Source organism: Asterias amurensis, chromosome 21 (genome assembly GCF_032118995.1).
Source record: "Asterias amurensis chromosome 21, ASM3211899v1".
NCBI lineage: Eukaryota > Metazoa > Echinodermata > Asteroidea > Forcipulatida > Asteriidae > Asterias > Asterias amurensis.
In genome coordinates this window covers 14,047,139-14,074,877 of record NC_092668.1, presented here as the reverse complement: position 1 = coordinate 14,074,877, position 27,739 = coordinate 14,047,139, and the positions used below count along the sequence as shown (strand labels likewise).

Here is a 27,739-nt window from a genome sequence, read left to right as displayed (position 1 = left end):
ATAATAAACACCAACAGAAAGCTAGTTGTCTGCTATTAACTTCTTTGATTCACAGCAATAGCTAGCTTGTCCCATTTATTTTCATTTTTATAAAAGCTGTTAAGCACGAAAACAAAAAAATTAATGTGCTTCGCAAATAATTTAGTGAGCAAAACGTGAGTGGCAACAGTGTAAACTATATGGAGTTTTGGCTGGTTAACTAGGCCCACTTTCATAAAACTGCTGCTTATTAAAAAAGTTACGCTATAGCCTTTTTTCTTTCTTTTCAGTTTTTGCCTGAAATAATTATAGTCTTGTGTACTTATCAAATTTTACCTGAACAGGTGTAAAAGGAATTCAAGGGCAAAATAAAAGTATTTTTTTCCCTTCAGTTTTTGCCTATTAGTATAGTCTTATGTACTTAAATACACCTGTTGCATTTTTTTTGTAAATTTTGATATGTGCACCAAAAATCTATAAAATACACAAAGTTTGTTATCAATTATTGAACATTTATTTCATATTAGAACAGCGTCATACAGCACATAATTAAATTAGCCCAGGTAATAGTGGACAAATCTAGTTAATTATAAAACTGCAACTTTTGTTCACTAATAACTCAAATTTGACATGGCACTTTTCTGGATGAATTTTCAGGAATCGATATCTCCAGCAATTACTTTGTTATAAATTCTGTCTTAGAACTATAGGGGTCAGAACGAAAGCATTTTCCAGGCATCTTTACATTCACTTTCAAGTTCTTATGGTCATTTTTTGGTTGAGCAATTACCAAAAAAACACTCCCTATAATAATTACACATTTTTTTTTATGTACACACTATAAACAAGTTTAGTCTTGTCAAAGCAAACAAGACAGCCATATATTTGCGCAATGCTATATTTTGCATTAATGTTGGCTTAAAGGCACTGGACTCAATATTTGGTAATTGTCAAAGACCAGTATTCTTACTTTGTCTATCCCAACATAGGCTTAAAATAACAAATCTGAAAATTTTGGGCTCAATTGATCATCGAATTTGCAATAAAATAAAATATAAAAAAACATCCTTGTTGATCTACTTTGTGTGCTTCCAGATGCATGATAAAAGAGTGAGAAATTACATCTTTCTAAAAAACTATGTAACTTCAGAGGAAGCTGTTTCTCACAATGTTGTATACTATCAACAGTTCTCAAGTTTTTATGCTAAAAATTATTTTGAGTTTTTACCATTAGTGTCCAGTGCCTTAAATGTATCAAATTGAGAAGCTGATAAACTAAACAGTTTGTTTACTGGAAGGACATCAAGTCAACAATTGTCAACACTTTACAAACCAAAGTAAAAACACAACGGACCAACGGCTTTACGTCCCATCCAAAGGACGAAGCAATGGTTAAGTGTCTTGCTTAATAATGGGTTGAAACGAGCGAAATCACAAATCAGCTGTTTTGGTTAAGTGTCATGCTTAATGGGTTGAAATGGGTGAAATCAGTTGTTTTGATTTCAGACACAGTTTTCTCGAACATGACATCATTTCCAAGGGAAAATATTCCACAGAAAAATGGTTCTATAATGAACTAGAATCAGTCAGCTTCTATGCAAAACTTAAACAATGTTTTCATTCCTTTCAATCCTATGTTATAGCACAACAGCCCTCGTAGTCAGCCATTATATAATGTTTTCATTCCGGTTTTAGCGTTTCTTTCTCACTAGGGCTTCTCTCCGAGCGATTCTTCCAGTTTGTTGAATTCCTCGCTGATGACATGATCCACCTCGTCCTCGATCTACGAAGGAATCAAACCAAAAATATTTCTGTAAAGAATTCCCCTAAAAAACTTACACAATGTCTGCACTTATTTGTTGGTTTCGGTGTTTAAGGGGGTTTAAATACATAGATCAATGTGCTGAAAAGAGCAAACCTAAAGGAAAAAAAACCTACAATATATTACATCAGATACAAATACGTTTTGAGGGATTTTTTGCACAATGTCAAAGAGTTACAATTTCTGATGCGTACTGGGAGGTTGTTCCATATTGGGGGCGCAACAAAGGAGAAAACCCGGTTGTGAGAAGATGAAAGTATGTCAAAGTGACTTGTGCAACGGACTCAACATTTTGGTGTTGTCGGGTGTTGGTTCCAATCCTGGCCAGGGAATTTGAGCACTTGGGTCCTCGACCAAGACAATTAAAAAAAAATGCTTCATCTTAATAAAAAACTTCAGCTTAGGATTTGTTACCCCTTCAATTAGACTGTAGGACTTGCAATCACAAGGTTGAGGGTTCGAATCCCTCCAAGCTAACAGCTGAAATCACAATGACTCGTATAAGTATTGTCGTCTAGTAACTAAATCACACTTGCTTAGTTTTTGTTACTCATAATCATAGACACTACACCAGCATTTGTAAAGGAGATATAACCCTTTTCTCTAAAAAGTCCCCCTGTCCTGCTCCAGTAATTACCTGTTCAACTCCAATGACCTCCGGGACGTAGAACTGAAGCATGTTCTGTACTCCGCTCTTCAGCGTCAGGGCTGAGCTGGGACAGCTCGTACAAGCCCCTTGCATCTTAAGCTTCACGATGCCATCCTCGAATCCCTACAAACAAAAACCAAAGTAGGTTAAATTTTAGCACCAATAACAACTACATAGAGGCTTATACCAATGCAAAATGATTGCTATGTGGATTCAGCATTCAACAGTCAAAAGGAGTATTTAAATTTCTTTAAAAGAAACCCTTGTTTTGGGTGGGTTATGGGAAAATGCATGAATTTGAATCAGAGAGTGTCAATGAAGATGAATAATTTCTCACTATGTACACGATGTCTCCCCCATCCTCTTGTACCGTTGGTCTGATCCTCGTATCCAAGAGCTCTTTGATCATGGCAACAGTTTCATCATCGTCGTCGTGAATCTCTGCAAAAACCAATAAGAAACAAAAGTCATAAACAATATTACAGGATATCTTAGCCAGTCTGTTTCCCGTCTGGATTATTACTTGATGTCTGAAATTAAAAAAAGTCACATCCCCTTTAGGTGATCCCAGGTTGTATCATAAATTTGGGTGTGATCCATGGATATATATATGGCAGTTACAGGTTTAATGGCTTCTGACTGGCACCTCAAACAAATAATATTGACAAAATAGGGAGACTGCCAACATCAGGGCTAGATAGCTGAGTTGGTAGAGAGCCAGTACATTAATCCAGAGGTTGCAGGTCCAAGTCCAACTCTGTGAGGTGATTTTATGTACAAATTACATTTGAATCCCTCTTGCTTATTTGGTTTACTGCAATCAAAATAAGCCAGATGAGAATGTGAACAAAAACCTTAGCAAAATGAAAAAGGCCTTGTCCTCTTTTTGAAGGAGCACCAATGCCAAAACCAGGGCAACGTGGCTTCTGTGTAATTCCTTTGCCCAACTTCTTAAAGCTGCTCAAGCACAAAAAGTAGCTAAGCACAACAAAATTATGCTTGCCAGAATGAGGTTACCAGCCAAAACTACATGTTACATTTGTGACTGTTATCCTACTCATTTTTGCCTGGCAGACAATAGCTTAGCAATACATTCTGCTTAGCAGCTCTATGAAATTCTGCACTAGCCTTGTTTGACCGTACAACCTCAGTCTCTACAATACCTGTATCTGCAGAAGGCTGTTCATCTGTTATCACCGGTAGCCCACTAGTGAAGAAGTCCATAATGGTTGCGTAGATCTCAGGTTTCATGATTGGCCACTCTATCGTGTCGTCGTCCACTTTTGTGATTGTGATGAAATCCGTGCCAAAGAAAACACCTTTGACTCCATCGATGCGAAACAATAACCTTAAGGGTAAAAAACAAAAGCATGAAAAAATGCCCATAGAAAGTAGGGTTTAAATTCTACACTGGACCGCTGATTTTAGCCCTGGGCCAGCAAGGTGAAGACCGGACAAGCCTGGTGGTCTTGTGATTTTCAATTGAATTATTTTTGTTTAGTTAACTTTTTTTAACGAGAGATTGCCTAACATGACAAGGCCGGACGTCCACTTCAAGGTTAAGGCTACACTTAACCGATTTGGGCTTTCTACCCAAATCAACTGTCACTAGAGGCAAGTTGCCGCCTACTCCTGGGGATGAATGAAACAGGGTTACCCCCTGTTATGTCTGCACAGGAAAAATAATCCCTAATATGAATACACAATTTGAGAAATGTTACTGACAATGACGTTTCTCAGATTCAAATTTTGGTGGACAAAAACAAATATTATTTTCCACAAGCACATTACTTGGAAGTGAGAAGATTCTCGAAATGCTTTATATTATCGAAAGCTGCTGTTCTTGCTAACCAAGTAGGTTATTATTGCCATTAATTTTAAGAGTGACTACCAAACATTTCCCTTTAAAAGGAAAGGGGAAACCAGAGTTCCCTACCTTGCAAGGGGAGAGTTGTGCGCCGTCCTGACACTGGGGAAGTCAACGGTACCAGCCTGATCTAAGACGGGGACACCAGGTATAAACTTGAGACTGTTGGGGTTGGGCGTGTCTTGTGTTTGAATAAACATACCTCTCACTGTAAACAACGATAACAACAATCATACAACAGTTAGTAATAATAACCTACGCAAGGGTAAATTTCAGCAAAAATTAAATTGGTCTCATTAACATGCGTTGGAGTTCACGTTGGGCATGTCGTGTCATTCGGTCGTCCAGGTCATTCAGTTGATCAATCTAGATGTTGGTTAATTAGAACTTTGATATTGAAGCAGACTTCCCCAGTTGCGATAACGTAACCCTCCTCCCGACAGCAAGGCCGGGAGGAGGGTTTAGTTATCGCAACTAAGACTCTCCCAGTCCCCCATCTTACCTTGTTGTGCTGTGATTACTGGGAGACATCTTCCAAGAAGCTCGGGACGCTGCGTTCTGATTGATGGGTTGCTGGTCTGTAAGAAATGAACTCCTCGTGATGATGCTGGTGTATCCCTAGACTGTAGTCCACTGGCACTGAAAAACAAAGTGGGGTTCACATTACTCCGAGCTAGAACTATTTCGGTTTCGTTCAGCTATCGTCTCCCGTAACCTCATAGTAGTACATCTCTCACGACAATCACGATACTGATTCAATGAATTTTGGAATTGCAAATCTCTTCTTTTTTCTTTTTTTTTATGTCGCCAAACTTAGGCTCTAATTTGGACACGCGTCTGGGAACACACTATTTGTGGTTCCCAGACGTGCGTCCATATGTTTTGTACACAAAGCACGGATCGGATATTTTTTTCTTTCCTGGACGAACCTGTGCAGATAATTCTCCTTGTTTGTCCTGGGAAAAAAATATGCGCACGTCGGGGACAATCGGCATTTGTAGTGTAGTGGTAAAATGGAGTAGTTGGGGACTTAATTATGGTAAGATTAAGAATATATCATTTTAAACAATTTTTGCAATTGTTGAGTGGTTTTTCTGTCGCCCCCAGGGACAATGAGAGTTCAAAGGACACATAGAGCCCAATTTTGGCGAGATAAAAAATTAAAAAAAAGAGATTTGTGATTCCAAAATTCATTGAACCAGTATCATTATTGTCATGAGAGATGTACGGGAGACGATAGTTAACATCATCATGAGTGACAATTGTAATAGTTATTTTTAAATGTAAAGTAAAGACCTTCAAAGTGCACAATGAATGACATACTAACATTGCCTGGCAAGTCAAACCACAACAATTTTATCTATAAATCTAGGGACTGTTTACATCACGCGCAGAGAGGTAAAAGATTTGCCTCGATCCAAAACTTACGAAATACATTTGACACAGGACTAGGCAAATATTAATTGATATAAAAACCTGAAATATACTTATTTTATACTTACAGTCTACTTGAATTAACGACAGAAATCTTTCGCAAAGACTGCGACAACATTCCCCTGCACGCAGCCATTTTGATGTGAAAAACAACAAGTCGTGTAGCGCCCTCTCTTGTTGGAAAACTACACGAATTGTAAGAGTAAACATTTCACAACAAACAAATCCGTTTCCAGACAACAGTAAATAAGAGAAAAAGTAAGATAATATCACAAGAATTCCTGCTGTTTTTGTCTAAAATCAGACATTTTATTCGCATTAGAAAGGCTGACATTAGACAGTAAGATTCAGAATGCCTAAAAATGCGACAGTTACGTTACGGTACGGTCCGTATCGTGCGTGTGGAATAGTTGAACACAGGACATCACGACTAGACGGTTTGCAAGGTGAATACAAAATAATTTCATTTTTAATTTAGTTAATAACTTAAATACTAATTTCTAGATCATTCATTTGTATAAAAAAAAAAGTTGAATATATATTAGATGATAATAACTCTTACTAATTAACCTGGTTATTTCTCGGGCTAAAATTAAATTAATACATGATATGGTACCATATTACTGTAATTTTTTTAAGTCAGTGTTTTGTTTTTTTGTTTTTTTTTGAGCAACACCACCACTGACCATGTTTGGTTGACGAGGTGCTTTGAACTGGTTCAATATGCTGCCAATCAAACCATGAACACTGGGGCAAAATCCTTCTCTTTTTGATGAGTGCACTAGGTTCTTTTACAATGCCTTACACAACACCGAGACCAGCTTTATGTCCCATGTGAAGGACGAAGCATCATTGTCTTGCAATTGTCACAACTGGGACTCAAAGCCACACCCTGCGGATCATTAAACACCAGAGCTTGAGTCTGTTGCTCTTAGTCGTATTCTGAACCGCTAGGCCCTGGGTAGGGTGTGGGTAATCTACTCCAAGAACTATGAGGTTCATTCCGCTATCTTCTCAGTGAACGTGCATGACGTGCAAACGATAGAAGGACGATCCTCATAGTTCTTGGAGTAGGGATAAACCACAATGTTTCTGGTTTACAAGTACCTCGTTCAGGCTAGAATAGCTACATTGATTAGGTCCACTTAATTTGAGGCGCCCTGGGTTTCATTACCAGAAATAAAATTAAAATAATTGTATTCCACAAAATTGTAGCGCTGCTGTCAGAGGACGGACACACAGTGGAGTTAAGCCCCATCGATGACTGGAACACCGTTGAACTTATTGTTAATGGAGAGACAGTCTACCAATGTGACATCACACAAATGGATTATGGTAAGTATTCAAACAAATTCATTTACCTGTCTTTGTGGTCAGAGTTGGGCTTCAAATTTGTTTAATTATATAAATAGGGAAGAATAAAAGCATATAATTACTCAGACTACTTGAATACATTCCTATGTTTCTGAGTTGCAACGATAAACCTGACAGGCCATGTGCTTGAGTTTTTTTTGTATTGTAACTTTAAAAAGGGCACCTCAGCAAAAGCACAGGGCACCACAGCAATATTGCTGTGGGTTAAGTTCGTTAAGACCAGGGCCCAATTTCATGGCTCTTCTGACCATAAGCACAAAATTGGCACTTACGGAAGCAGGGAATACTGTGCTTACGGCAAGCGTATTTCACGGGTTAGCGGCGAATTTTGGCTTCTGCGTTTGCGTTCTCCACGTTACTAGGCATTCTACGCTTACAAGGCTACTGCAGAAATTCGGCGCTTGCATGTAAGCGGGGAGTCGTGATTGTAAGCTCAGAATTCGGCAGTAAGCAGAGCCATGAAAGTGGGCCCTGCAGTTTAAAGTGTTAAGAGCAAGCCATGTCTGATGTATACCTTTGTTTTCTTCATCAGGGAGTGATGGCAAGCTGGACAAGTTGTGTCATGAGGCCTTGGAGGCAGTCAGGAAGGCTTTCTAGATTCGTCAGCCGGACGTCGGTGATCTCAGTCAGGTCGTTCTTCTGTCAAGTCTAGATTTTTACCACCATCAATCCTTCAAAACTTACCTGAAGGTTTTGTTACCTGAATTTGAAGGAGTTGGAACTGCAGTTATATAATCACTTCTTCAAAGGCCCCTTCTATAAATGCAAAGTATATCTTTGGTTTTTGGAACCATTAGCATGGTGTACCTTCCCACCCCCCCTATTTTGTCTTCATTATGTGTTTGGAACCTCAGGAAAACATTCAAGGATTTTAGAGAAGGGGGGGGGGGTGGGGGTCTTCAGTACAAGAGATAAATTGTTTGTTTGGAACCTCTAGAAAACGTTCAAGGATTTAAGAGAGGGGGGGGTCTTCTGCACAAGAGAAAATTTTTTTGTTTGGAACCTCAAGAAAATGTTCAAGGATTTTAGAGGGGGGGGGGGGGTCTTCTGTACGAGAGAAAAATTGTTTGTTAAAGTATGGGAACTTGGGGGGGGGGGGGGGACACCCTCTGCCCCAATATCAGGCAAGGTATACAGCACAAGTAGTTGCACCTACTGTTGATTTGCCTATGGTGGTATATAAGGAAAGTACATGTTCAATGGTTCACATCCAGTAGTTGAGATCAAATATTGTAAATATTATTTCCCCAAATAACTTTTGTAAAATAGTGTACAGCATGTTCAATAAATGAAAAATTGTATTTTAATATCCTCAGTATGTTGAAATTTGTACCCAAGAGTGGTCTTTGAATTGGTGACTACAGCTACGGCTATGACTGTTGCTAAGGGTGTTGCTAAGGAAAGGATGTACTATACTTCAACACAAGATGGCACCAAAATCTAGCCGTAGCTGTAGCCAACAACTCCATTCTATGCCAGATGTTGTAGGTCTTGAAACCTGACTTGGCGTAAAGCCCTATTTGTGAAGGCCTTTGTCTCCATCGTGGTGGAAAATACTGGGTGCCAGACTACTCTGCCCATTGGGTTGTGCTGAATTTGGACCAAATATGGCGCCCAGCAACCACACGACCAAAGACAACTGGTACCTCTATGTCGCAACTGTCTCAACGAGCACAGGGTCCCCCCCCCCCCATTTGATATGAAAACCAAGTCAAGAACCATCCAGTCTAAATGAACACATGAAACAAACGCTGCTTTATATTTACATTTTTGTACCAACTGAACAAATTTATTTATACATGATATTAATGGGTTTTGTCCACAGTACATGAACAAATTGAACAACAAAAAATAGTAAAACAAAACATACGTACATTTTAACACAATGCCGTTTATGTTTACACACGGTGCAAAAAAATGAAACCAACACATTTGGGAGTTTAACAATAATAACAAAACAGAATGAAGCGTTTAAAACACTTTGCATTGGAGGTATTAAACAAAACTACTAGAAATTGGTTTTTTTAAACTATTAAATATAAAACTGCACTATGGAATCTCCGTGCATGTACTGTTTATGAAGATCCAGTTTATAAAACGCCAAACAACAACGTAAACATCAAATGTTGGTCGAGAAAATACTTGTTCCTTCAAAAATTGCCAATCTGTCAATTCTTTGCTAGGCAAATATTGAGTGGGGCACCAGTCACCCAATGCACACTGATGGTAACTTTGGCCGGTAACCTGTTTCTGCAAAGCAAGACTTATATGTGCTTAGCAAGCAAGTTGTTGTGCTTACAGGCTTTATGAAATTGGACACTGGCTTGCCTAAACACTATTACAAACTTATGACATGTTTTATGGACTTCCAAAATGTTGTGTAGCTTTCAGACCGAGTTGATTGACCTATACACCAAAGGGTTAAAGGTCAAAGAGAAGCTTTCTAACTTTGTGTCAACTTTTGAAGGAACAAGTCTTGTCGACCTAAACCTGTTCAAATGCTGATAATAGACTTCTTTTAAGTAAAACATTAAAATGCTATTTCAAAAAACAAAAAGAGGTTTCTCTTACTTTCGGAATCGCCGGCATCCCAACCAAGCGGGCCGATAAAAAGGATATATATTCATAATTTAAAAAATAGTTATTAAGTTAAATTTGCCCCCTTATGACTGCGTCAGATTTTTATGATTATTTCATTCTTACCCGAAATACAATTATGCCATTCAGGACATTATTTTAAATAAGAATTATTGAAAAACTTGGAAGTCTAATAATTCACAACAAAACAAACTTTGAGCTTGTTATTGAGTATTGCAAGCCCCTGATTAATGCTCTGCAAGCTCAAACTCACAAATTGGTCAGATAACAAAAATTCCTTTGATGCCACAGGGAAACAATTTTAGTAATACAATTTTCTTCAGGCAAGCAACTTTGATATTGCATAAAAAAACCTGAGAAGAAAATAAACCAGACACACAAAACTTTATGCAGTGTTTTTCAGTTTTCTCCGACACTAAAGGAGTTTCAAGATTTTTGCCCTTTTTCTTGTAGTTTTTAATTGAGTCCATGTGCTATACACACTCCTCCATGTCCCAAACTATAATTGCCACAGGCCCAACTATGGTTGGGATGCCCAACTGTAGTTGGGATTCCCCACTGTGATCAGAACTGTAGTTGGGAAAGAGTTGTAATTGGGACATCACTGATCTGCATTATGGTTGCAGTCTGGAAGATATAAAAACAAGAACTCATAACATTTGAATTAGTTTAAGAAAATGTTGCTCTTAAAACTCATCTCTTATTTTACTCCCATTATGCAAATGGCCAGTCACAACATGGACTGACCAATTTAAGTTTGACACGCCTGTTTGCTATTTGGTTTGGTGAACATTCTGAGAGCGGCCCTGTGTACCTGCCGAAACAATACTCAAGGGCCAGGTATGCATGCTGCCATACTTGGGTGAGTTTTCACAGTTGTAACCAATAACTGTTTCGGTCATTGGCAATTGATTAACAAATTGCCAATTCAATCGAAACAGTTATTTGTGAGGACCGCGAAAGCGTATTTCTTATAGTTGCTTAGCAGCTGCTTTGGGCGATGAGATATTATTAAAAGCAAATGGTTTCAAAATATGTGGACCATATCGCCCGAAGTGGTTACAAGTAGGTCTACAATGGGAGACTTTTGGGGACACTAGATGGCAGCAGACTTGCCAGGTAAATCCATTGTATTCGGTAATGTGCGTAGGCTCAGAACTATGTAAACAGTGGACATTTACCTAGCAAGTCTGCTGCCAAAGTCTGCAAGTCAGCGTGTCAAAGTCACCCATTGGGAAACAATTATTACAAGACTCATCCTGGGCCCAATTTCATAGCGCTGCTTAGCGGCCGATTTTTTGCTTACTGTGAGATTTCTATTTCATAGCGCTGCTAACTGTAAGCACACGAAAAGGCATGCTAACCTTCCGGTGCTTACCGCACGAAAATAAATGATGTCACAATGCAAATCCACGGTAAACACGCAATATGGCCGCCCAATTTTTCTGCTAACCTGTGAAATACGCTAAGGCTTAAGCAAATATTTCTGCTACAGTAAGCACGCAAATTTGCTTACCGTTAAGCAGCGCTATGAAATTGGGCCCTGGTCCAAGCTGTACAAACATTCACTTAGCATAGAATGAATAGACTACAGGTTACCGGCCAGAGTTCAATATGAATAGAAAGCATTACTTGTCACTGGTTCCCTGTACATTCTCACCAAAACATTTGTAAAGCAATACTACCCGCTTTATAAAAGAATTTGGGCCAAAAAAATCATGATGGACTTGAGAATGGATCTGCTGCCCTCTGTTGTTCAAACAATGCCAGCATATATTAAAACATGGCGACAGATTTTGTTCCTGATTAATAGGCAGTGTTTGGTCACTTGATACATTATGAAATAAATTCACACAATAAGAGGAAGGTTTAACCATATAAAAAATAATTCTAAATATGTAATGATCTCTGATATTTTATATACTTTCTTCACATTGAAGCACTGACTTTTAATTTTTTTTTCCATTTTAGGCCTTGTTCTTGAGGCCATTTCCGAAATTGAGGCTACGGCTGTTGCTGTTGCTAAGGACCTATACTTCACTGCATGGAAGTGCGGTTGTATAGCCATAGCAATTCCACCAAACCAGACACGCCATTTGCTTAGGTATCTCCATCGACAATGAGGGTAAAAAAAATTGAGGGTGAAAAGACTTTGTTAGAACACTCGTTTTTACCATAAAGGGTTAACAAGTAAACAATTTATCATCAACAAATAATGGACTACTCAAAATTTTTTTTTGGATAACAACAGTTTATCAGAACTGATCTTTTTTTAAGCAGTTTTCATCATAAGCTGCAAGGAACTGGAAGCTCTTTTATCAAAAAGATGATTTTTTATCTCTTAAAGGAAATTGTTTGGTTTAATTTTGACCTCCTCTCCCTACAAAAAAAAAAGCAATCGGGATGGACAAAATTGAACTTTATCATCATCATTTTGAGGTGGGTTATCAACACTGGAGTGTTTTATAAATGAACAAAATAAGGTATCAAGAAAGATTGTGAAAGTACGAAAATCACTCCTGAAAAAGGGGAAGGGGAATAGAACTATGGTTGGAGACCTTTTAGCTTCGAAGGACAAACTGTTTGTGGAAGATGGTTTTGTTACAAATTTTACTCAACTTAAGAGTGTCACTTGGTTCTTGCATACAAAACAATTCTGAATCATTACAAATACAATCCTTTTGGATAAAATAACTATGAGTACAAACAAAATAACAAAAACAAGAGTACAAAATACTTAATTAAAAGGATCATGTTGTGAAAGATCTTACAAATCAAGTAGTACCCAGACTTCTTAAGAACTGTGGCCACATTCTTAAGAACTGTGGCCAACTTCTTCGGTGGTTACATTGTTTCAGGTACAAGAAAAACATTGGCCGAGGAGATGGATGTAACAGGCTTCTTACGGGACATTTGTCAACGGTTCATTTTCGCCGACTTCATCTTGCAAAGATAACAATCAATTGAGAGGAAAAGGAAGTTATTTCATTGTCGACAGCTTCTTTAACGATGCATTTCCTTGCAATTTGGGGGTTTTACTTTCTGCATCTTATCCATAAGAATTCGTTGACCACTCCTCAAGTTTTTTTGCTGGTACTTTTAACTCAGTACTTAATAATCAACTACGCCGAAAAACCACTATGCGTTGCAGCACGAATACATCAGATGATACCGTCCACGGAGGAGCGAAAACAAAAAAGTTAACCGTACCACAAATAACAACTCCTGGCTTTTTGAAAAGTCTTTCTGTCATTTGTAGCACTGAAGACACATATAAACAATAGTTCTGTTTTTGACGACAGCTATTTTTTTAGTTTTTTAAAACATCAAGGTAACACAGTCGCTTTCCACGTCTCAAAAAAAAAAAGTCTTGACGACTGAAGAAGGGAAATGGCCGGTGGTACATCTCGTCAAGTCTTTCTTTGTTAACTTTATTTACTCTTCAAATAAGTCTTCTATATACATTTTTAGTTAAATTATGAAACAAGGTTTTAGTTTGTTGAGGTCCCAGATGGGTCGAAGCTACGCAGTAACCGTTGCAGATTTCATGCTGAGATCTTGCGGCATTTCGGGTGTCGGCGGTGGGCGTGATTGTGCGTGAAGTTGCAGCAGTCCATGTGGCGTGAGACCGTTGGGGAATGGTGGCGCCCTCAACATGTCCACCTGGGGCGACGTGTGTGCAAAAATCGGCGGCTGGGACGGGAACACCATCATGGGCGATGTACTCGTGAAGGACATGTGGTGACCTGCATGTGAAATGGAGGGATGCGGGAGATGAACGATGGCCGGGGACGTTTGCGTCACCATCGGGGACTGTGCCAGATGCATTGCAGGCTGGGTACTGATCACAGGCGAACTTGAGTAGGTCTGGGTCGGTAGGGGCGGGCGGGGCTCCGTTGACGACGTCGAGGAAAGAGGCGTGGTCGTCCCCCTCTCCCTTGCATGGCTGTGGCTGCTTCCGTTACTCTGCAAACTATGACTCATAGAGGGTGGTGTTTCGGAGGCGGGTGGTCGGGCGCCCTCGTGTGGCGGCTTGACATTGTTGGGCATTCTGTGTGCTGTCGGCGACCCGATGCTCTGCTCGTCGTCACTCTCGCAACTATCGTCCTCTTTGCTCTGGCCATTCTCATCGGGGCAGATGTAACGAATGCACTTCTTCTTTCTCCTAAACAACAAACAAACAAGACGACAGAAATAATTTTAGAATCTCCAGAATGAATATTGATTAATTTCATTGAGACAGACTTTGTGACTCATGGGACCGCAGTTGCTAAAGAGCCCCTCCAGCATAGACTTCCTGTAGGCACAAAATGTACACACTTTAATTGAAGGAAACATAAAAATCTTACTCTTTGTAGACAACAGTCAATATTTTTATCGTCTGTCGAACAAGAAGACTATGACCACACCACTTCACTTCCACAACTTCTACTTTTACAACACTTGATGTTCCATACAAACAACTTCACAAATATTTAATATTTTGCCATAGGGATGATTTAGATTCTTATCCGTCTGGAATTGACCTGAAATAATCAAGGTCACCCATTTTTTCAAAACGAGGTGACATGGTTTATAATTGAAGTCTCCTTGAAAAAAGAAAAAAAATGATGTCGCAGAGAGTAAATGACAAAAACATCCTCCATGTTTTCATAAGGCTGTCAAAAATACTACCTTTGACATTTCAGATTATGTGTATTTTCCCCCAAACCCCCACAATTTTCCTCAACACCTGATTCAAATCTTACAGACCATTAAACACTACACTTGGGAAAAAACTCAGAGAGCTAATACAAACCTGGAATTTCATCTTTGAGAGGGCAAGTTTATATTAATTTTGCAAAGGGCACTTCCGTTAAGAAAACTTCAAGTCTATGTGAAACTCCTGAAGTGGCACCAGCCCCAAGACCAGGGCCGAATTTCATAAAGCTGCTAAGCACAAGAATTTGCTAAGCATGAAATTTCTTCCTTGATAAAAACAGGATTACCAAGGAAATTTCCACGTGATTTTCAGTATACCAGTAACAAGCAATATGCAACAAAAAGAAATTTGGTTGCATGGTAGTCCAGTTGTTATCAAGGAAGCAATTTCATGCTAAGAAAATGTTGTTATGCTTAGCAGCTCTATGAAATTGGGCCCAGGGAAACAGAGGCCGTGGCTCAGTAAAAACAAACTCTGACAGCAAGTTATGAACAAATAAATAAAATAAACGAACCTGCAGGGCTTGCACCAGAACTCTTGTTGATCCACACCGAAACGGGCTCGACATTTCTTTGGCGTAGATGGTTCTGAAAAACAAAATAACACAAGTTGTGTTTTACAATTTATTTCATTTATTCTGGTTGTCAAACCTTTGACTCTCACAAAAGTGAACTTAATTACTGTAATAGCCAAGAACCCAATAGAGAAAACAATGAAAGAAGTTTCAGTCTTAGATGTTGGAGGAAAACCCCAGAGTATTACTCCAGGAAAAACCCATGCAGAAACCAATCCATGTAGTGTCCCAGCTTGATTTGAACCGGGGTCCTAGAGGTGGAAGGCGAGGTAATTGATACCACGTAAAGGCATTATACAGAATTGTTAAGGATGACAAATATCCCTGTTTAATTTAAGTCTGAAAGCTCACTGATAAAGACCATACTAGAACAATTTTTCACGCAAAATATTTCTCTCTGAAACTACACCTTATTTGAGAAAACTGATCTGAAAACCCTTTTAAAAAAAAGCTTCTGGAAACAGAAGAGCTAGATAAGCAGATTAAAGAGCTTTCTCCAGAAGACGATCAGATATATAAGGGACTGCATTCAGATTAAAGTCTGAAATTTATCATTCATGTGAGCACTGGAGCTAAATAACTTCTATTCAAATTACTTCACTTCCTCCCCCCCCCCCCCCCCAAAAAAAAAAAAAAATGGAAGCAATAAATCTAAATCACTTTTTTTCCACAGAGCAAATTTACACAGGACGTCATAAAATCTGCAATCATCAAAACAACACATCCCCGGGTGAACTCTCTCTATTTAGAACTCAGATCTGTTAACAAACAACGCAATTAATTTATAGCCGCCAGCAAATTGGATAATATTTGATGACTTTCAAGCAGGGAGGTTCGGAGGAGGCTTCAAACGTGTTTTACACAGATCACTCAGAGATTGTCAAACTATCGCTTGAATAACGATGGCATTGCTAAAGTCCGATCCCCCTGAAAATACTTTCAGAAACCTTTGTTGTTTGAAACTCTTTTAGAAAGAAGGGACCAAAAACAGACAAAAATTGTTCCAATGGTTGACCGCATTGATCTTTGACCTCCAACGATAGACACGGACGCATCAAACCATATCAAGCAATCAGGGATGGGGTAACAATACGCCCACGAACCGTGACTGTACCCAATTATTTACTAACAGGGTGCGAACTCTTTTGCCCCTTTTTAACGCCCATTTAGGATTAAAAACACCCACAACAACAACAACTAAAGAAAAGAACTGAAAGTGTTGGGAAAAAAACACTCCATAAAAATAAAACAAAATACCACCGGAAGGCCCCAAGGGGTTCTGGACAATGACAAGAAGACGATGTGAAGAATCAGAATTTTATCACTTTAAAAGTACTTTGACTTTCTGATATTTGTTTGGTTAAAAAAATTACAAATTGAACACCAACCATCCTTGCATCACAATAACCGTGCCATTTTTTGTTGATGCACAACTCTTTTGAACTCCTTGCCTGGTGCATGTTTCCCTACATCCTACTATTTAGACTGGAATTTCAATTCCTACCTTCAGCTCCCGGGTTATTTTTCAAATTAAATAATAGTTTTCTTTTTGTAGCCCCTTACCAAGAGTGGCTTTAACCCTTGTTGTTATAACAACAACAACAACAGCAAAACAACCACTGGCAAAAGAGGGCGGTATCTCTTGATAAAACAAACTCACAACATGGCGCAATGTTTCCGACCTTTCTGATCCTTTCCATCAGAAAGTGCATTGACCTCCACTAACAAACAAATTACCCCCTAATCTCGCTATGAAAGAAACCAATATTTACTACCTCAAACTCCTGTGAGACAAAATGGAGAGGCTATAGGTCAAAGGTCATGGAAAGTAGCTACAAATTTTCCCTGTCGTAAAACAGCAAGTGTTCATGATAATATTTACAGTGTAACTGCACTTTATTTCACAATGGTCTATTGTTGTCTCCGCCATTATTTAAATGACCCTAGACTCAGAATTTGGTTGAGGTGTCCAACGATGCACGTCGGGAAATTAAAAAAAACCAACGCACCAAAAACTTCCATCAATGAACACAATTTGTAAAAACTTTTTCTTTTTCTCAATGGTACATCAATCACAGGGTTATTACACATTGACACCCAACTTTTGTAAAAGTTTGACAATAAATTATTTTTTATTTTTTTTAATTTGCATTATTCAAGTTGTTGCAAGTTGGTGCCATTTCATTTTTCCATTTCATTTAATTTCATTTTTGTTGTTAAGTGAAGGACACTCAGAAAAGCAAACGTAATCAATGCACTAACCAGAAACCCCATGGTGAGTAGACAATCAAGGAAGTTCAAGTTTTGGTTGTAGGAAGAAAACCCCGGAGAACACCAGGAAAAAACCCACACAGTCAGGTAGGACTGAAAACCCAATCCACATAATATCAAAGTCTTCTATAGCGCAAGTATCTACCAAACAAGGTACTCAAGGCGCTGAGTATTTACAAACTTTCAGAAAGATAGAATTCTGAGACCCTATTACTTAGCATCTTATAAAGGTTTACAAGGTGCTACAACGCATACAGCAGCCACAGCCAGGAACACCGGGCCAAACACCTTCTCTTTTCGATAAGTGCACTGGGTTCTTTTACATGCGTTACACAACACATGGGACCAACAGCTTTACGTCCCATCCGAAGGATGAAGCAATGGTTAAGTGTCTTGCTTATAATAGGACACAAGTGTCACGGCTGGGGATTCAAACCCACACCCTGCTGATCAGAAACACCTGAGTTTGAATTCGGTGCTCTTAACCGCTCGGCCAAGACACTTCCATAGTGCCCCTGGTGTGATTCGAACAAAGCTCCTAGAGGTGGAAGGCACAGAAAGATACCACCTTACCAACACAACAACCAATTCCTGCATCTGAGATTTGCTCTTTACAAAAAAGTGCTTTATGAAAAGACCCATTAAATTCTGATTTATTCAGCAAGCGCCAGGCATATCAAAAGCAAAAATATTCATTGTTAATGGACACAACTCTGAATGAATTCAGAATTAAATTTATTTATTTGTTTTATTTGCTGACCGAAGGAGTACTTGTCGACAACTCACAGGCACTTAGCATTTAAATAATGTACCTTGATGACAACAAACACAGTTAATCAAATTATATCAATCTTACACGCATTATGATTTCAATAATTTACTTTTAATTCAATAAATTTGTTTAAACTATCATGTTTGAAAAACTGAGAATGTTTATTTAATTTTTATAAATTTTAAACGTTTCTTAAGTAAATTTCATGCCAAACGGCTTCATGTGTGAAAAGATATTTTTCAAGAAAAAAACAAAAAAACAATCTGAAATGTTTTTTTTATACAATTTCTCTTCCCAAAGAGTGTATCCTTAGTGAAAACTTAATCTATGCATCGAACAAAGCATATTTCCCAAATGACTACAGTGTTATTTTCCCTTCTTCTATCTGAAATAGTGCAAATTCAAAATTAGAGAAAGTCCAGGGGAGAAAGAAAGAAACAAACAACAACACATACCACTTTACTCTTGTGCACATGTTTTTCCGATCAGTTAAAATTTCTCAATTGCTAAGTGCGGACAAAATATCCGAACAAACCCCATTCAATTTCTTTTGTTGAATTTACACTCCCTCAAGTCGAATTAACTAAAAAGTTGGCGAATTTCAGCGAAAAACTCCTACACGTACGAGTTAGGGATTTCCCCTCCGTTGGATTTTGTTTTTTTGTATATATTTTTTTATATAGAGCTCCCTGGCGAAGTATGAGCGGAGAAAAGAAGAAAAAAATATATAAAGCAATTCATATGTCATCTCCCTTAGTAATTGTGTTTTCATTTCTAAATGGTCGCCAGCATATCCTCCGAGGAACAGGCGCTTGAGGCACACAAACATTTCACAAATTACCCCCTTCCTTCCAGAGAGTCTAGCTGCTTTGGTTGAATGAGAAAGCGATCTGTTTCTTCAGTATGCGAGTCAGGCCGAGACAGAAAGAAAAGAGAGGGTGAACGAAAAAAAGAAAGAAAAAAAAACCCAGACGCACACAAAAATTTATGTTTGAAAAATGATTAAGCTTTGTCACTAAAGACAACAGCAAACTTCCATGTGCGGTAACCGGATACATTGGGGAGTACTCACTCTGTTCAAACGGAGCTAGTCACTGGTTCCCTTGGGGTGGTCCCCCTCAACGCATGGATTTACCACAAGGCCGAGGTAAAACAAAATAGTGGTATAGTGGACGGGAACGGAAAAAAGTATATTGAATAGAAAGACATGACATTTGGAGTGGAAGGTTTCAGTATATATTAATTTTTTTGTAAGTGTGTGTTTGTACGGGGGGGCAGTTGGAGAAAACAAAAGACGATGGGTTACGACGGCTAGAGGGAAAGTAAAACCATCCGTGGAATTCCGGAGAGGGATGGTAGAGTGGGAAAGTCCTAGATTGGACGACATTTTAACCTAATAATACAAATCTGTTTCTGCCCGTGGCTAGGACATACATCAAAGAAGCTTTCCCTCTCTGAAGAGAGGCGCTAAGAAATTGTATTTCTTTGTTCCCGGAACTCTCTTGTGAAAAAAAAAAAACACCAGCAGAAAAGAGAGTGGAAAGAAATAAAACAAGAAAGAAGAAGAACACACTGGAGAGACAAAGATGAAATGAAAAGAAAACGCTTAAGTTACAAAACCACTATCATCCACGGGACTGAGTTGACATAAAGTAAGACAAAATAAAGAAAATATTTACGCTTTCTTCAAAACACCATTTAAGTTTTCTTCATCTTTTTGAAAGCAAGATAACCTGAACCTGTTTGTTGCTTGTAAAATTGATTGGACTGGCCAAATGTTCAAAATTGTTTTCAGAATTTGCTGTGACGTTTTTTCTTTCTTTTAATTACACTAAATTGATGAAAAGAGTAGTTTCAGTGTCTGCACTTATTTTTTAATCAAGCGTGCGCTCGCGTTACGCGCGTTATGTCAGTGTGCGTTTAAGTCACTGAAACAAGAACACACCTGTCTCGATGCCTCCACTTGGAGACGATTTCGCTTATATATATGTAAATAAAAAAATAACAACATAAGAGCACGCATAGTCGCTGACGGAACTAAAGTCAGCTTTGCAATGACATTGATTTATGCTGGTGATTTCAAGAAGTAAGTGAACACATAGATCATGGGGACAGCTCTTTTATGTTCGAAATGCCGCAAGGAGATTTTTACTCATCGGTTTGGTTCTAATCAACAGGAAAACGTTTTGCCCTGTCCCCCTTTTGGCAAAGAAAATAACAGGGGGAATGAAATAGGGCACTGCTGAGATTCAGGGGTATAATTTCACTAAGCACACAAATTTACTGACCAAATAAATAAATAAAAACGGATTGCCGATCTATCATGTTGTAGGTGTATCTAACTGGTTTCCTTATGCATTTCAGTCATCAAGCTTTCTGCTTAGCACCTATGTGTGAAACTGGCAACTGAGCATGGATCAAATTAATTACTAAGCTTAAATAATCAGGGACTAAATAGCACTTATGATCACGTTCAAGTGTTTTAAATGTTACCAAGGACTTTTTGCTTGTATGAGTGCATGCAAAACGTTGCTAAGGATTCCTCAATTACACAGCTAGCACAGAAGTTTTGCGCTAACAGCAGAGCCATGAAATTGGATCTGAATTATTTGCCTTACAATATAATAGACGGAGCAAAAACACTAGCAGGACACCAGCCGCCGGCAGCATTAATCGCATGGTTTTTCAGCAGGGTACCGCTTCTTGCTGAGTTAAGTTCCTCTTTGTCTAGCAAAAATGCTTAGCAGTTATTATCCTGTCTACAGAGGCACTTACGTATAATCCAACAATTCTAATTCCGACCAATTACCAGTGGTGTATAGCGCTGTTAATTTCACTACTTTTCTCGCTCAAATTTGTTCCCCATTAACTCGGGACAATAAAGCACAAACATGTACACCTATTATCGGATTACAGAGGAATTATTACCACAGTTGCTATGGGGACAAAGTTCATTTTGTGGATTTACAGCTCAACGGAAAAATTGCATCATCATCGGATGGTGGAATGACGACGGAGACAGGGACGACGGAAGAAGAAAAAAACCAAGTCACATAGGGTGACGCATATCACCGTTTCTAACTCCCTCACGAAAAAACACACAAAGTCAAACCCAAGCAAATGAACCAACGATACAAAATTCATTGCGTTCTGAATAAGAAATGAAGAAAGGTATGCCCCCCCCCCTTTTTTTTCTTCTTCATCTTCGTAGACCACCCCTCGGGGCAAAGCAAGGGGAGATTGTACGAAGGAAGAGTCAGAGATTGGATATGTGATGGATGGATGTTGGTTTTGCGCACGATTCGATTTCCGTTGGATTATTCAACGGGAGTCGTCGCAGAGAAGGGGGTTGAGGAAAAATCCTCGGTGGGGTCTGAAATCTCCGCCAGGCCAAATACAAAGATTGAAGATCTGGTCGCTGATCCCCAATTTGTGTTGTGAATAACACCACACTTGAAATATAAATTTCCCCCCATTTTTTTTGTCCTTCTATATTTCATGTCAATCTGTACTTGTTTTCACTCAGCCTCCTCCTCACAAAGTCCGATCCCGTGATAGTTTTGCCTGTGGTCAACATTCAGTTAACTCCCTCGACTTCTTAATGTTTCATCATTTACCCAGAGATATTTATGGAATGTGGTTTATGGATATTTCATGTTCGTGATCCTCGCCAAAATGAGCAAACATACAAGGCAGACTTTGGTTCTCTTGTGAGAAGCTTTCACAAGGGTTCTGATATGACCTCTGATATGACCTCTATGCAAATCATTCAAGGAGGAATTATTCCATATTTCTGTACAGATACGACCTCTGATAACTTCTCAGGAATCCTTGGGAGTGACAAATGGTACTCTTCAATGTGAACCCCCGAAACATTTTGTGACTTTCTTGTTTATAAAATATCCACTTGGCTTGTTCCATTCATTGCATCTGATGATGTAGTTGTTGCTCATGCAGTTTTAATGTAATTAGTTACCATCCTTGTTTTATCTATCAGATTAAAACAGCCATTTTATAGTATCTCAACAAAAACCACATAACAGCTCTACCGAAACTGCCCCCCCCCCAAACTAAACAAAAGGCCGACCTGAAGTAACCTTTTAAAGGGGGTGGGGGATTAATGGAAGGATTTCTGGATCTTCTCTTGGGATACCCTCAAGGGGTGTTACCCCCCCTCCTGCTGTGAAATATTGAACGCCAACGGTCGCATAAAGACATTCCTTACAGCTCTATACGTCTAAGATGCAGTAGGGCATCGACAGTGACAATAAATCAAATTTACATTCAACGTCAATTTTCTCCGTTTTTGGCGGGGGATATTTTCTCCAGGATTCTTCCGAGAACAATCGTTCGGAAGAACAGAGGATCTTTTGTCAATCCCCCCTAATTTGCCTAGAGTGGGTGAGAAAACCCTCGTTGATTATTAAATTACATGCTTCTCTTTTTTCAAAAATAAGATACTGATCCCATCCAATTTCATTTAACATTCTGAGGGCATTGTTTGCGTCCGAGTGAAACAAAGCGTGGGTTGAGGAATTTACAGGAATTTACATTTCAATGATTGTCCAAAAATATTTAATATTAACCGGGTCCAGGTGAGGTGATGAAGTTGCATTAAATCGCTACTTGTGCCTCGTTGGAATTCAAGAATTATTCAGAACAATTTGTCTACTTGGCGTTAAGGTGAGTACGCTTAATTCGTTATTAAAGTCATATTTTTTACAGCCTCAAATAAACCAGATATTTGAGATCAAAGGTTTCCAACATAGTCTTCAATGGCTTTTCCTGTTTTAACAAATGACTTTGTAGTTATATCAGGAATGAAATTTACGATCTTGGCCAGCTGGATATTTCTCCTTTTTTTTTTTATACATACATATTTGGGGGTTTTTATGAATAAAAACTGATTTTTTTTATTTCTAGTTATTTCTTTTGACCATTCCATCCACAATTTCAGGGAGAAAAATAAAATCACGTTTTGTTAACACTGATTATTCTGAATGACCCCAAAAAACTAAACAGCGCCAGAAATACAATTTTGTCTACTCATTAAGTAGCATCCGACGTGAAACCAAAAGACAAAAATCTTCCATTTTGATTCAAACAACAGCACACTACAATACCAATGTGTTGACTAGAATGACTTTGGTAAATGTGTGCACAACGGCCAACACTGACAATTTATGTGCTCTAATGAAATTAATGATTAAGCCCACCAGGCGACAGACCCCGAGAATTGTAGACATTTAAAGGTTTTTCTGGACAGTGTTAATGAATAAACCAAGATTTAATCTCTCGTTCACATAACTGTGGACGGACAACGAACACCACAATAATATTCTGAAGCATAAGAAATGAGACTCTATACGTGGCTTCGGGCCGTTGGTAAAAATGTCACATACGGCTCTTATCCATTGTAAGAGGTTTAGGGTTGTGTCAGAAATTGTTTGATGGGATTATTTTTTTCTATGGGTGAAAAGATGACGTTATCTCTGACTAAATATACACTCTGCTTAAAGGGAAGATACACGTTCGTAATCACTCTTAAAGATAATGGCAAAAACAACTTTTGGTTTAGAAGTCTACAGGAGCTTTTGATGGTATTGCATTGTTGTAACCATTTCACTTTGAAGTATGTACAAAATATATCAGTTTTTATTCCCCAAATTTGAGTCAGATGTGCATTTCTATTAAGAATTATTCTTCTTGCGTGGACATATTTGCACCAACAATAACTTGAAAATGAAATGATCGCTCAACCAATTATGACTAAAGATATACTGAGAAATGACCTTCATAAATGACCTCACTAAAACATGAGACAAGGTCATGACTGATTATGACCTTCCGGAAATGATCTCTTACACCAATTATTACTAAAGATATACTGAGAAACGTTCTTCAGAAATGACCTTACTAAAACACGAGACGAGGTCATGACCGATAAGGACCCTCCAGATCTCTCGACCAATTATGACTAGAGATATGACCTTCAGAAATGACCCTTAGCACCAATAGAGAAAAAAGAGGTCATACCTGAGTTGTCACCGGGGTTTTTATCTTTCTTCTTCTTCTTCTTCTTTCCGTGTACTGCGTAGTTATCTCTTGCGGTCCAGCTAGGGTACAGCTGCATGTGTAACTGTCTCTCCTTGCGTGCGAGTTCATAGTACTTAGCTTGTTCTTCTCTCGATAATGCATGCCACTGAAATCAGATCCAGAAACTTATATGAATATTCATTGCTTTCTTATGAATATTTCAATGCTTTCTTATGAATATTCAGTGCTTCCTTATAAATATTCATTTCTTTCTTATGAATATTAATTACTTTCTTATGAAAATTCATTGCTTTTTTGTTAATATTCATTGCTTTCTTACTAATATTCATTACTGTATTATAAATATATTTATTGCTTTCACTTCAGTGTCCAAAGAGAAAACATCTGTGGAAGAAGTTTTTATTACACATAACGGTATCTTGAACTTTAAATGTAACTGATGAATATTCATTGCTTTCTTTGTCCAATGAGAACACATCTGGAGAACGTGCAAACTTGTGTTTACTTTATATATATATATAAAACAAAAATTAAAAAAAATACGCTCACCCTCCTTCCCAGGATCTGGTTGATTGCAGCACTTTCTTTCAGCGTACACTCCTTTACGACGCTGGCCCTCTTCTCCTTCATGTATAGCATGAAGGCGTTCAATGGCTTCTTTATGTGCGGATGCCTCTTCTGTTGCGTTTTGGTTTTCTCCTCTTTGGGCGGGGGTTGTCTGTTCAATAAAAAGGCGGAGGAAAAGTCAGTGAAAATTTTTTCTGAGTTAATATAATATGCCCAACTTCCAGTTTTTCTGTAAAATTATAACCAAATAGAGCAGGACTGGCACCCAATACCACTGTTTTCCTTTGACAGGGGTTGTCTGTTCAAGAAAAGGCAGGAAAGAATCAGTTTTCCTTCGTCGGTGAAGTTATTTCCGAGTTAAGATTATGCCCTTTACAATCGTTTAACAATGGAAACAGGCACGCTTGAACGCGCCGCGCACAACTCTCAGCCAATGACAGGTCTGAAATGACCTAAGTGTGGGCACCGTTTGGGCTTGTGATGTCATAGGGGTCTATGAAGAGTGGGTACCAACTGGAGGAATGTTAACAGTGGCAGGTATGTTCAAAAATCAAAGTTAGGCACATGTACGATACTTGTCAGCCCATTTTTGATCATTAAAAGTGAACAAAGTTGGGGATTTTAAGAATGGAAACTACGCGAGTGTGATGTGCGGCAAGTCGGCGACCCTACCTGTCGTTACTCTGTTGTAGTGTGTCTTGTTGCCTCGTTCCTGATGTGACAATCGCTGGGTGCGGAATACCGGTGACGGCCATTCCATGATGGTGAGGGGGAAGGCCAGGGTGACCGAGGCGGGACATCCCGGATGCATTTATGAGAGCTGGATACGGAGACCTGAGAGCACTTGTGAGTGGGTAGAATGGTTGGCCTTGCCTAAAAAAATCAATCGAAAGAAAACGTTAAAGGGAATGATAATATAAATTACCCCCCGGCCAGGAAATTTGTCTAGGCTACTGGAGCAATAGCCTTTATTTCCTGGACCGAGCAGCACTCAGTGCTAAAGATTCAGTGGTTTCAATTCGATATTGCCTCCCCACTCACACGCACACATGAAAATACATTCATATAAACCACAATGGCATCACTGCCAACCAAAGGTCAAAGGTGAACCTCAGATCAGTGGAGCTTCTTAGTATAGGCATTAAAGGGCCTTAGCACACAAGGTAACTTTTATAGGTAACTTGGAGGCAACCAACTGCAGTGCATGCTGCATGATCACGTTGGTAGCGTGGAGTCATTCTTCTTATAATCCCCCCCAAAAAAAATTGTGAACGTTCAAATGTGAACATTTTTTCTTCTTGGAGTTTGCCTGGAACTGGTTCCCTGTAAATGGACCGATCCAGCCTGTCAATCAAACTGTGCGCGTTCACCCATTTGACCAATCACAGCAATGATTGTGGTCGGACAAACTCGGTCATGCGTGCGCGTATATTTGGCACGCGTGGCAGAATCGTGCAGAATGTCATTGGGAGTGCTCGTACACATGTCTTGCTCACGTGCGCGGTGGGCGAAGCTTAGTGGAGAGCCGGAACGGTCCATTTCCTCATGTGACATGGGCCTTACGATTAAAGTCTCAAAGTCCGACCTCAACAGTTTCCAGCATATTCTTTGTCACGTTCTTGATACTCATGGATAGGAGTGACAGAGGTTTTCAACTGAGAATTGTCCTGTCTGTTTAGGCAAAGCAAGCTAGTGCTCTCTTCAAACATTAATTATTTTTCAGATACCATTTCTTGTGAGGTCTCTTTAGAAACAAAACTTGAACTGTCGCTTTTGTCAATACAATTTTCTCCTGAAGACGATCAGAGCATATTGATGGAAACGTTGAGTCGTCAACCACCGTTTCTTCCATCTCAGAAGCAACACTACTCAAAAGAGATGTACATTGTTCTACAGCAGCCTCACCCAGGATTTTTAGGACGCTAGGTGGCAGCAGACTTAACAGGTAAACCTATCGTTCTTGGTAATGTGCGCATGCTCAAAACTGCGTAAACAATGGAAATTTACCTGGTAAGTCTGCTGCCACCAGAGTCTCCCATTGTAATCCCACCATGCAAAGTTTCAAATCCTACTAAATTTCATTTTAGTAGTTACTCACCAAGGCATATTATAAACTTCTAAGTGATGCGGGACGCTGCCTAAAGACCCCGGGGACAGAGGATGGTATAACGGAAGTTCAGATGAATGTCTCGGTCTTGGAATACCTGCATTTGTATAAGACAACAAGCGTGATTGGCTGGAACAGGATGATATGGGATTTTCTGGCCAATGGCTGGGCAGGTAAGTGTGGCTTGATGGCTGCCCATTGAGAATACCTGCATTTATGAGATAACAAGCGTGATTGGCTGAAATACAATGATATGGGTTTAACCAGCCAATGGCTACAGAGATTAGTGATTACTATTTCATTCATTCATTCATAACAGGAGTTATACAGTTTGTAGAATTATCTTTTACCGTTGTTAAATTGACAGTTAACATTTATCACGCCACAGAAATATCGGTCTTGTACCCTATTTGTACTTCCAAGTTCATACTGATCCTGATTTAAATAATACCAAAAGGAGGCCCGACTATTTTGTTCACTCCAGCAAAAGTTCAGTTCCATTAATTTAAACAAGAGAAAAGACAATACCCAGGGGCACGGAGGCAATGACCAGGGGCACAAAGGCAATGACCAGGGGCACAAAGGCAATGACCAGGGGCACAAAGGAAATGACCAGGGGCACAAAGGCAATGACCAGGGGCACAAAGGCAATGACCAGGGGCACAAAGGCAATGACCAGGGGCACAAAGGCAATGACCAGGGGCACAAAGGAAATGACCAGGGGCACAAAGGCAATGACCAGGGGCACAAAGGCAATGACCAGGGGCACAAAGGCAATGACCAGGGGCACAAAGGCAATGACCAGGGGCACAAAGGCAATGACCAGGGGCACAAAGGCAATGACCAGGGGCACAAAGGCAATGACCAGGGGCACAAAGGAAATGACCAGGGGCACAAAGGCAATGACCAGGGACACAAAGGCAATGACCAGGGGCACAAAGGAAATGACCAGGGGCACAAAGGCAA

At 39.2% G+C, this 27,739-nt stretch overlaps 3 protein-coding genes across 4 annotated transcripts in view; 1 reads left to right on the top strand and 2 right to left on the bottom strand.

The window, feature by feature from the left end:
* Positions 1-470: 470 nt before the first annotated feature.
* LOC139952824 (NFU1 iron-sulfur cluster scaffold homolog, mitochondrial-like) lies at positions 471-5,894 on the bottom strand. Its single transcript, XM_071952070.1, has 7 exons — positions 5,820-5,894; positions 4,820-4,956; positions 4,387-4,525; positions 3,614-3,798; positions 2,788-2,891; positions 2,439-2,573; positions 471-1,762 (listed from the first exon to the last, which is right to left on the bottom strand). The coding sequence occupies exons 1-7, from the start codon at positions 5,885-5,887 to the stop codon at positions 1,688-1,690; spliced, it is 843 nt and encodes a 280-aa protein (XP_071808171.1). The 5' UTR covers positions 5,888-5,894; the 3' UTR covers positions 471-1,687.
* A 77-nt stretch (positions 5,895-5,971) lies between these two features.
* On the top strand, positions 5,972-8,172 carry LOC139952825 (UPF0728 protein-like). The gene is made up of 3 exons (XM_071952071.1): positions 5,972-6,197; positions 6,967-7,086; positions 7,658-8,172. Exons 1-3 carry the CDS (start codon positions 6,104-6,106, stop codon positions 7,720-7,722), a joined length of 279 nt encoding a protein of 92 aa, XP_071808172.1. The 5' UTR covers positions 5,972-6,103; the 3' UTR covers positions 7,723-8,172.
* A 708-nt stretch (positions 8,173-8,880) lies between these two features.
* The window catches only part of LOC139952823 (transcription factor 7-like 2), a 90,302-nt gene continuing 71,443 nt past the window's right edge, over positions 8,881-27,739 (bottom strand). Inside the window, exons 5-10 of one of the 2 annotated variants that reach the window (XM_071952068.1) lie at positions 26,765-26,981; positions 25,339-25,539; positions 24,649-24,817; positions 24,079-24,244; positions 14,940-15,012; positions 8,881-13,888 (exon numbers count right to left, since the gene is read on the bottom strand). In XM_071952068.1, coding sequence (XP_071808169.1) covers positions 13,246-13,888; positions 14,940-15,012; positions 24,079-24,244; positions 24,649-24,817; positions 25,339-25,539; positions 26,765-26,981 — 1,469 coding nt within the window. In that variant the 3' untranslated portion in view covers positions 8,881-13,245. The remainder of the gene's footprint in view (positions 13,889-14,939; positions 15,013-24,078; positions 24,245-24,648; positions 24,818-25,338; positions 25,540-26,764; positions 26,982-27,739) is intronic. The other variant, XM_071952069.1, reaches the window with a different exon arrangement.

Bases quoted from the DNA above. Each gene is read 5' to 3' on its own strand.
- LOC139952824 (XM_071952070.1), bottom strand. From the start codon at position 5,887: ATGGCTGCGTGCAGGGGAATGTTGTCGCAGTCTTTGCGAAAGATTTCT. The intron at 4,526-4,819 runs GTAAGATGGGGG...CGTTGTTTACAG, and splicing joins AGTAATCACAGCACAACAAG to TGAGAGGTATGTTTATTCAA. The intron at 2,574-2,787 runs GTGAGAAATTAT...TTTTGTTTGTAG, and splicing joins GGGGAGACATCGTGTACATA to GGATTCGAGGATGGCATCGT.
- LOC139952825 (XM_071952071.1), top strand. From the start codon at position 6,104: ATGCCTAAAAATGCGACAGTTACGTTACGGTACGGTCCGTATCGTGCG. The intron at 6,198-6,966 runs GTGAATACAAAA...ACAAAATTGTAG, and splicing joins ACGACTAGACGGTTTGCAAG to CGCTGCTGTCAGAGGACGGA. The intron at 7,087-7,657 runs GTAAGTATTCAA...TTTCTTCATCAG, and splicing joins CATCACACAAATGGATTATG to GGAGTGATGGCAAGCTGGAC.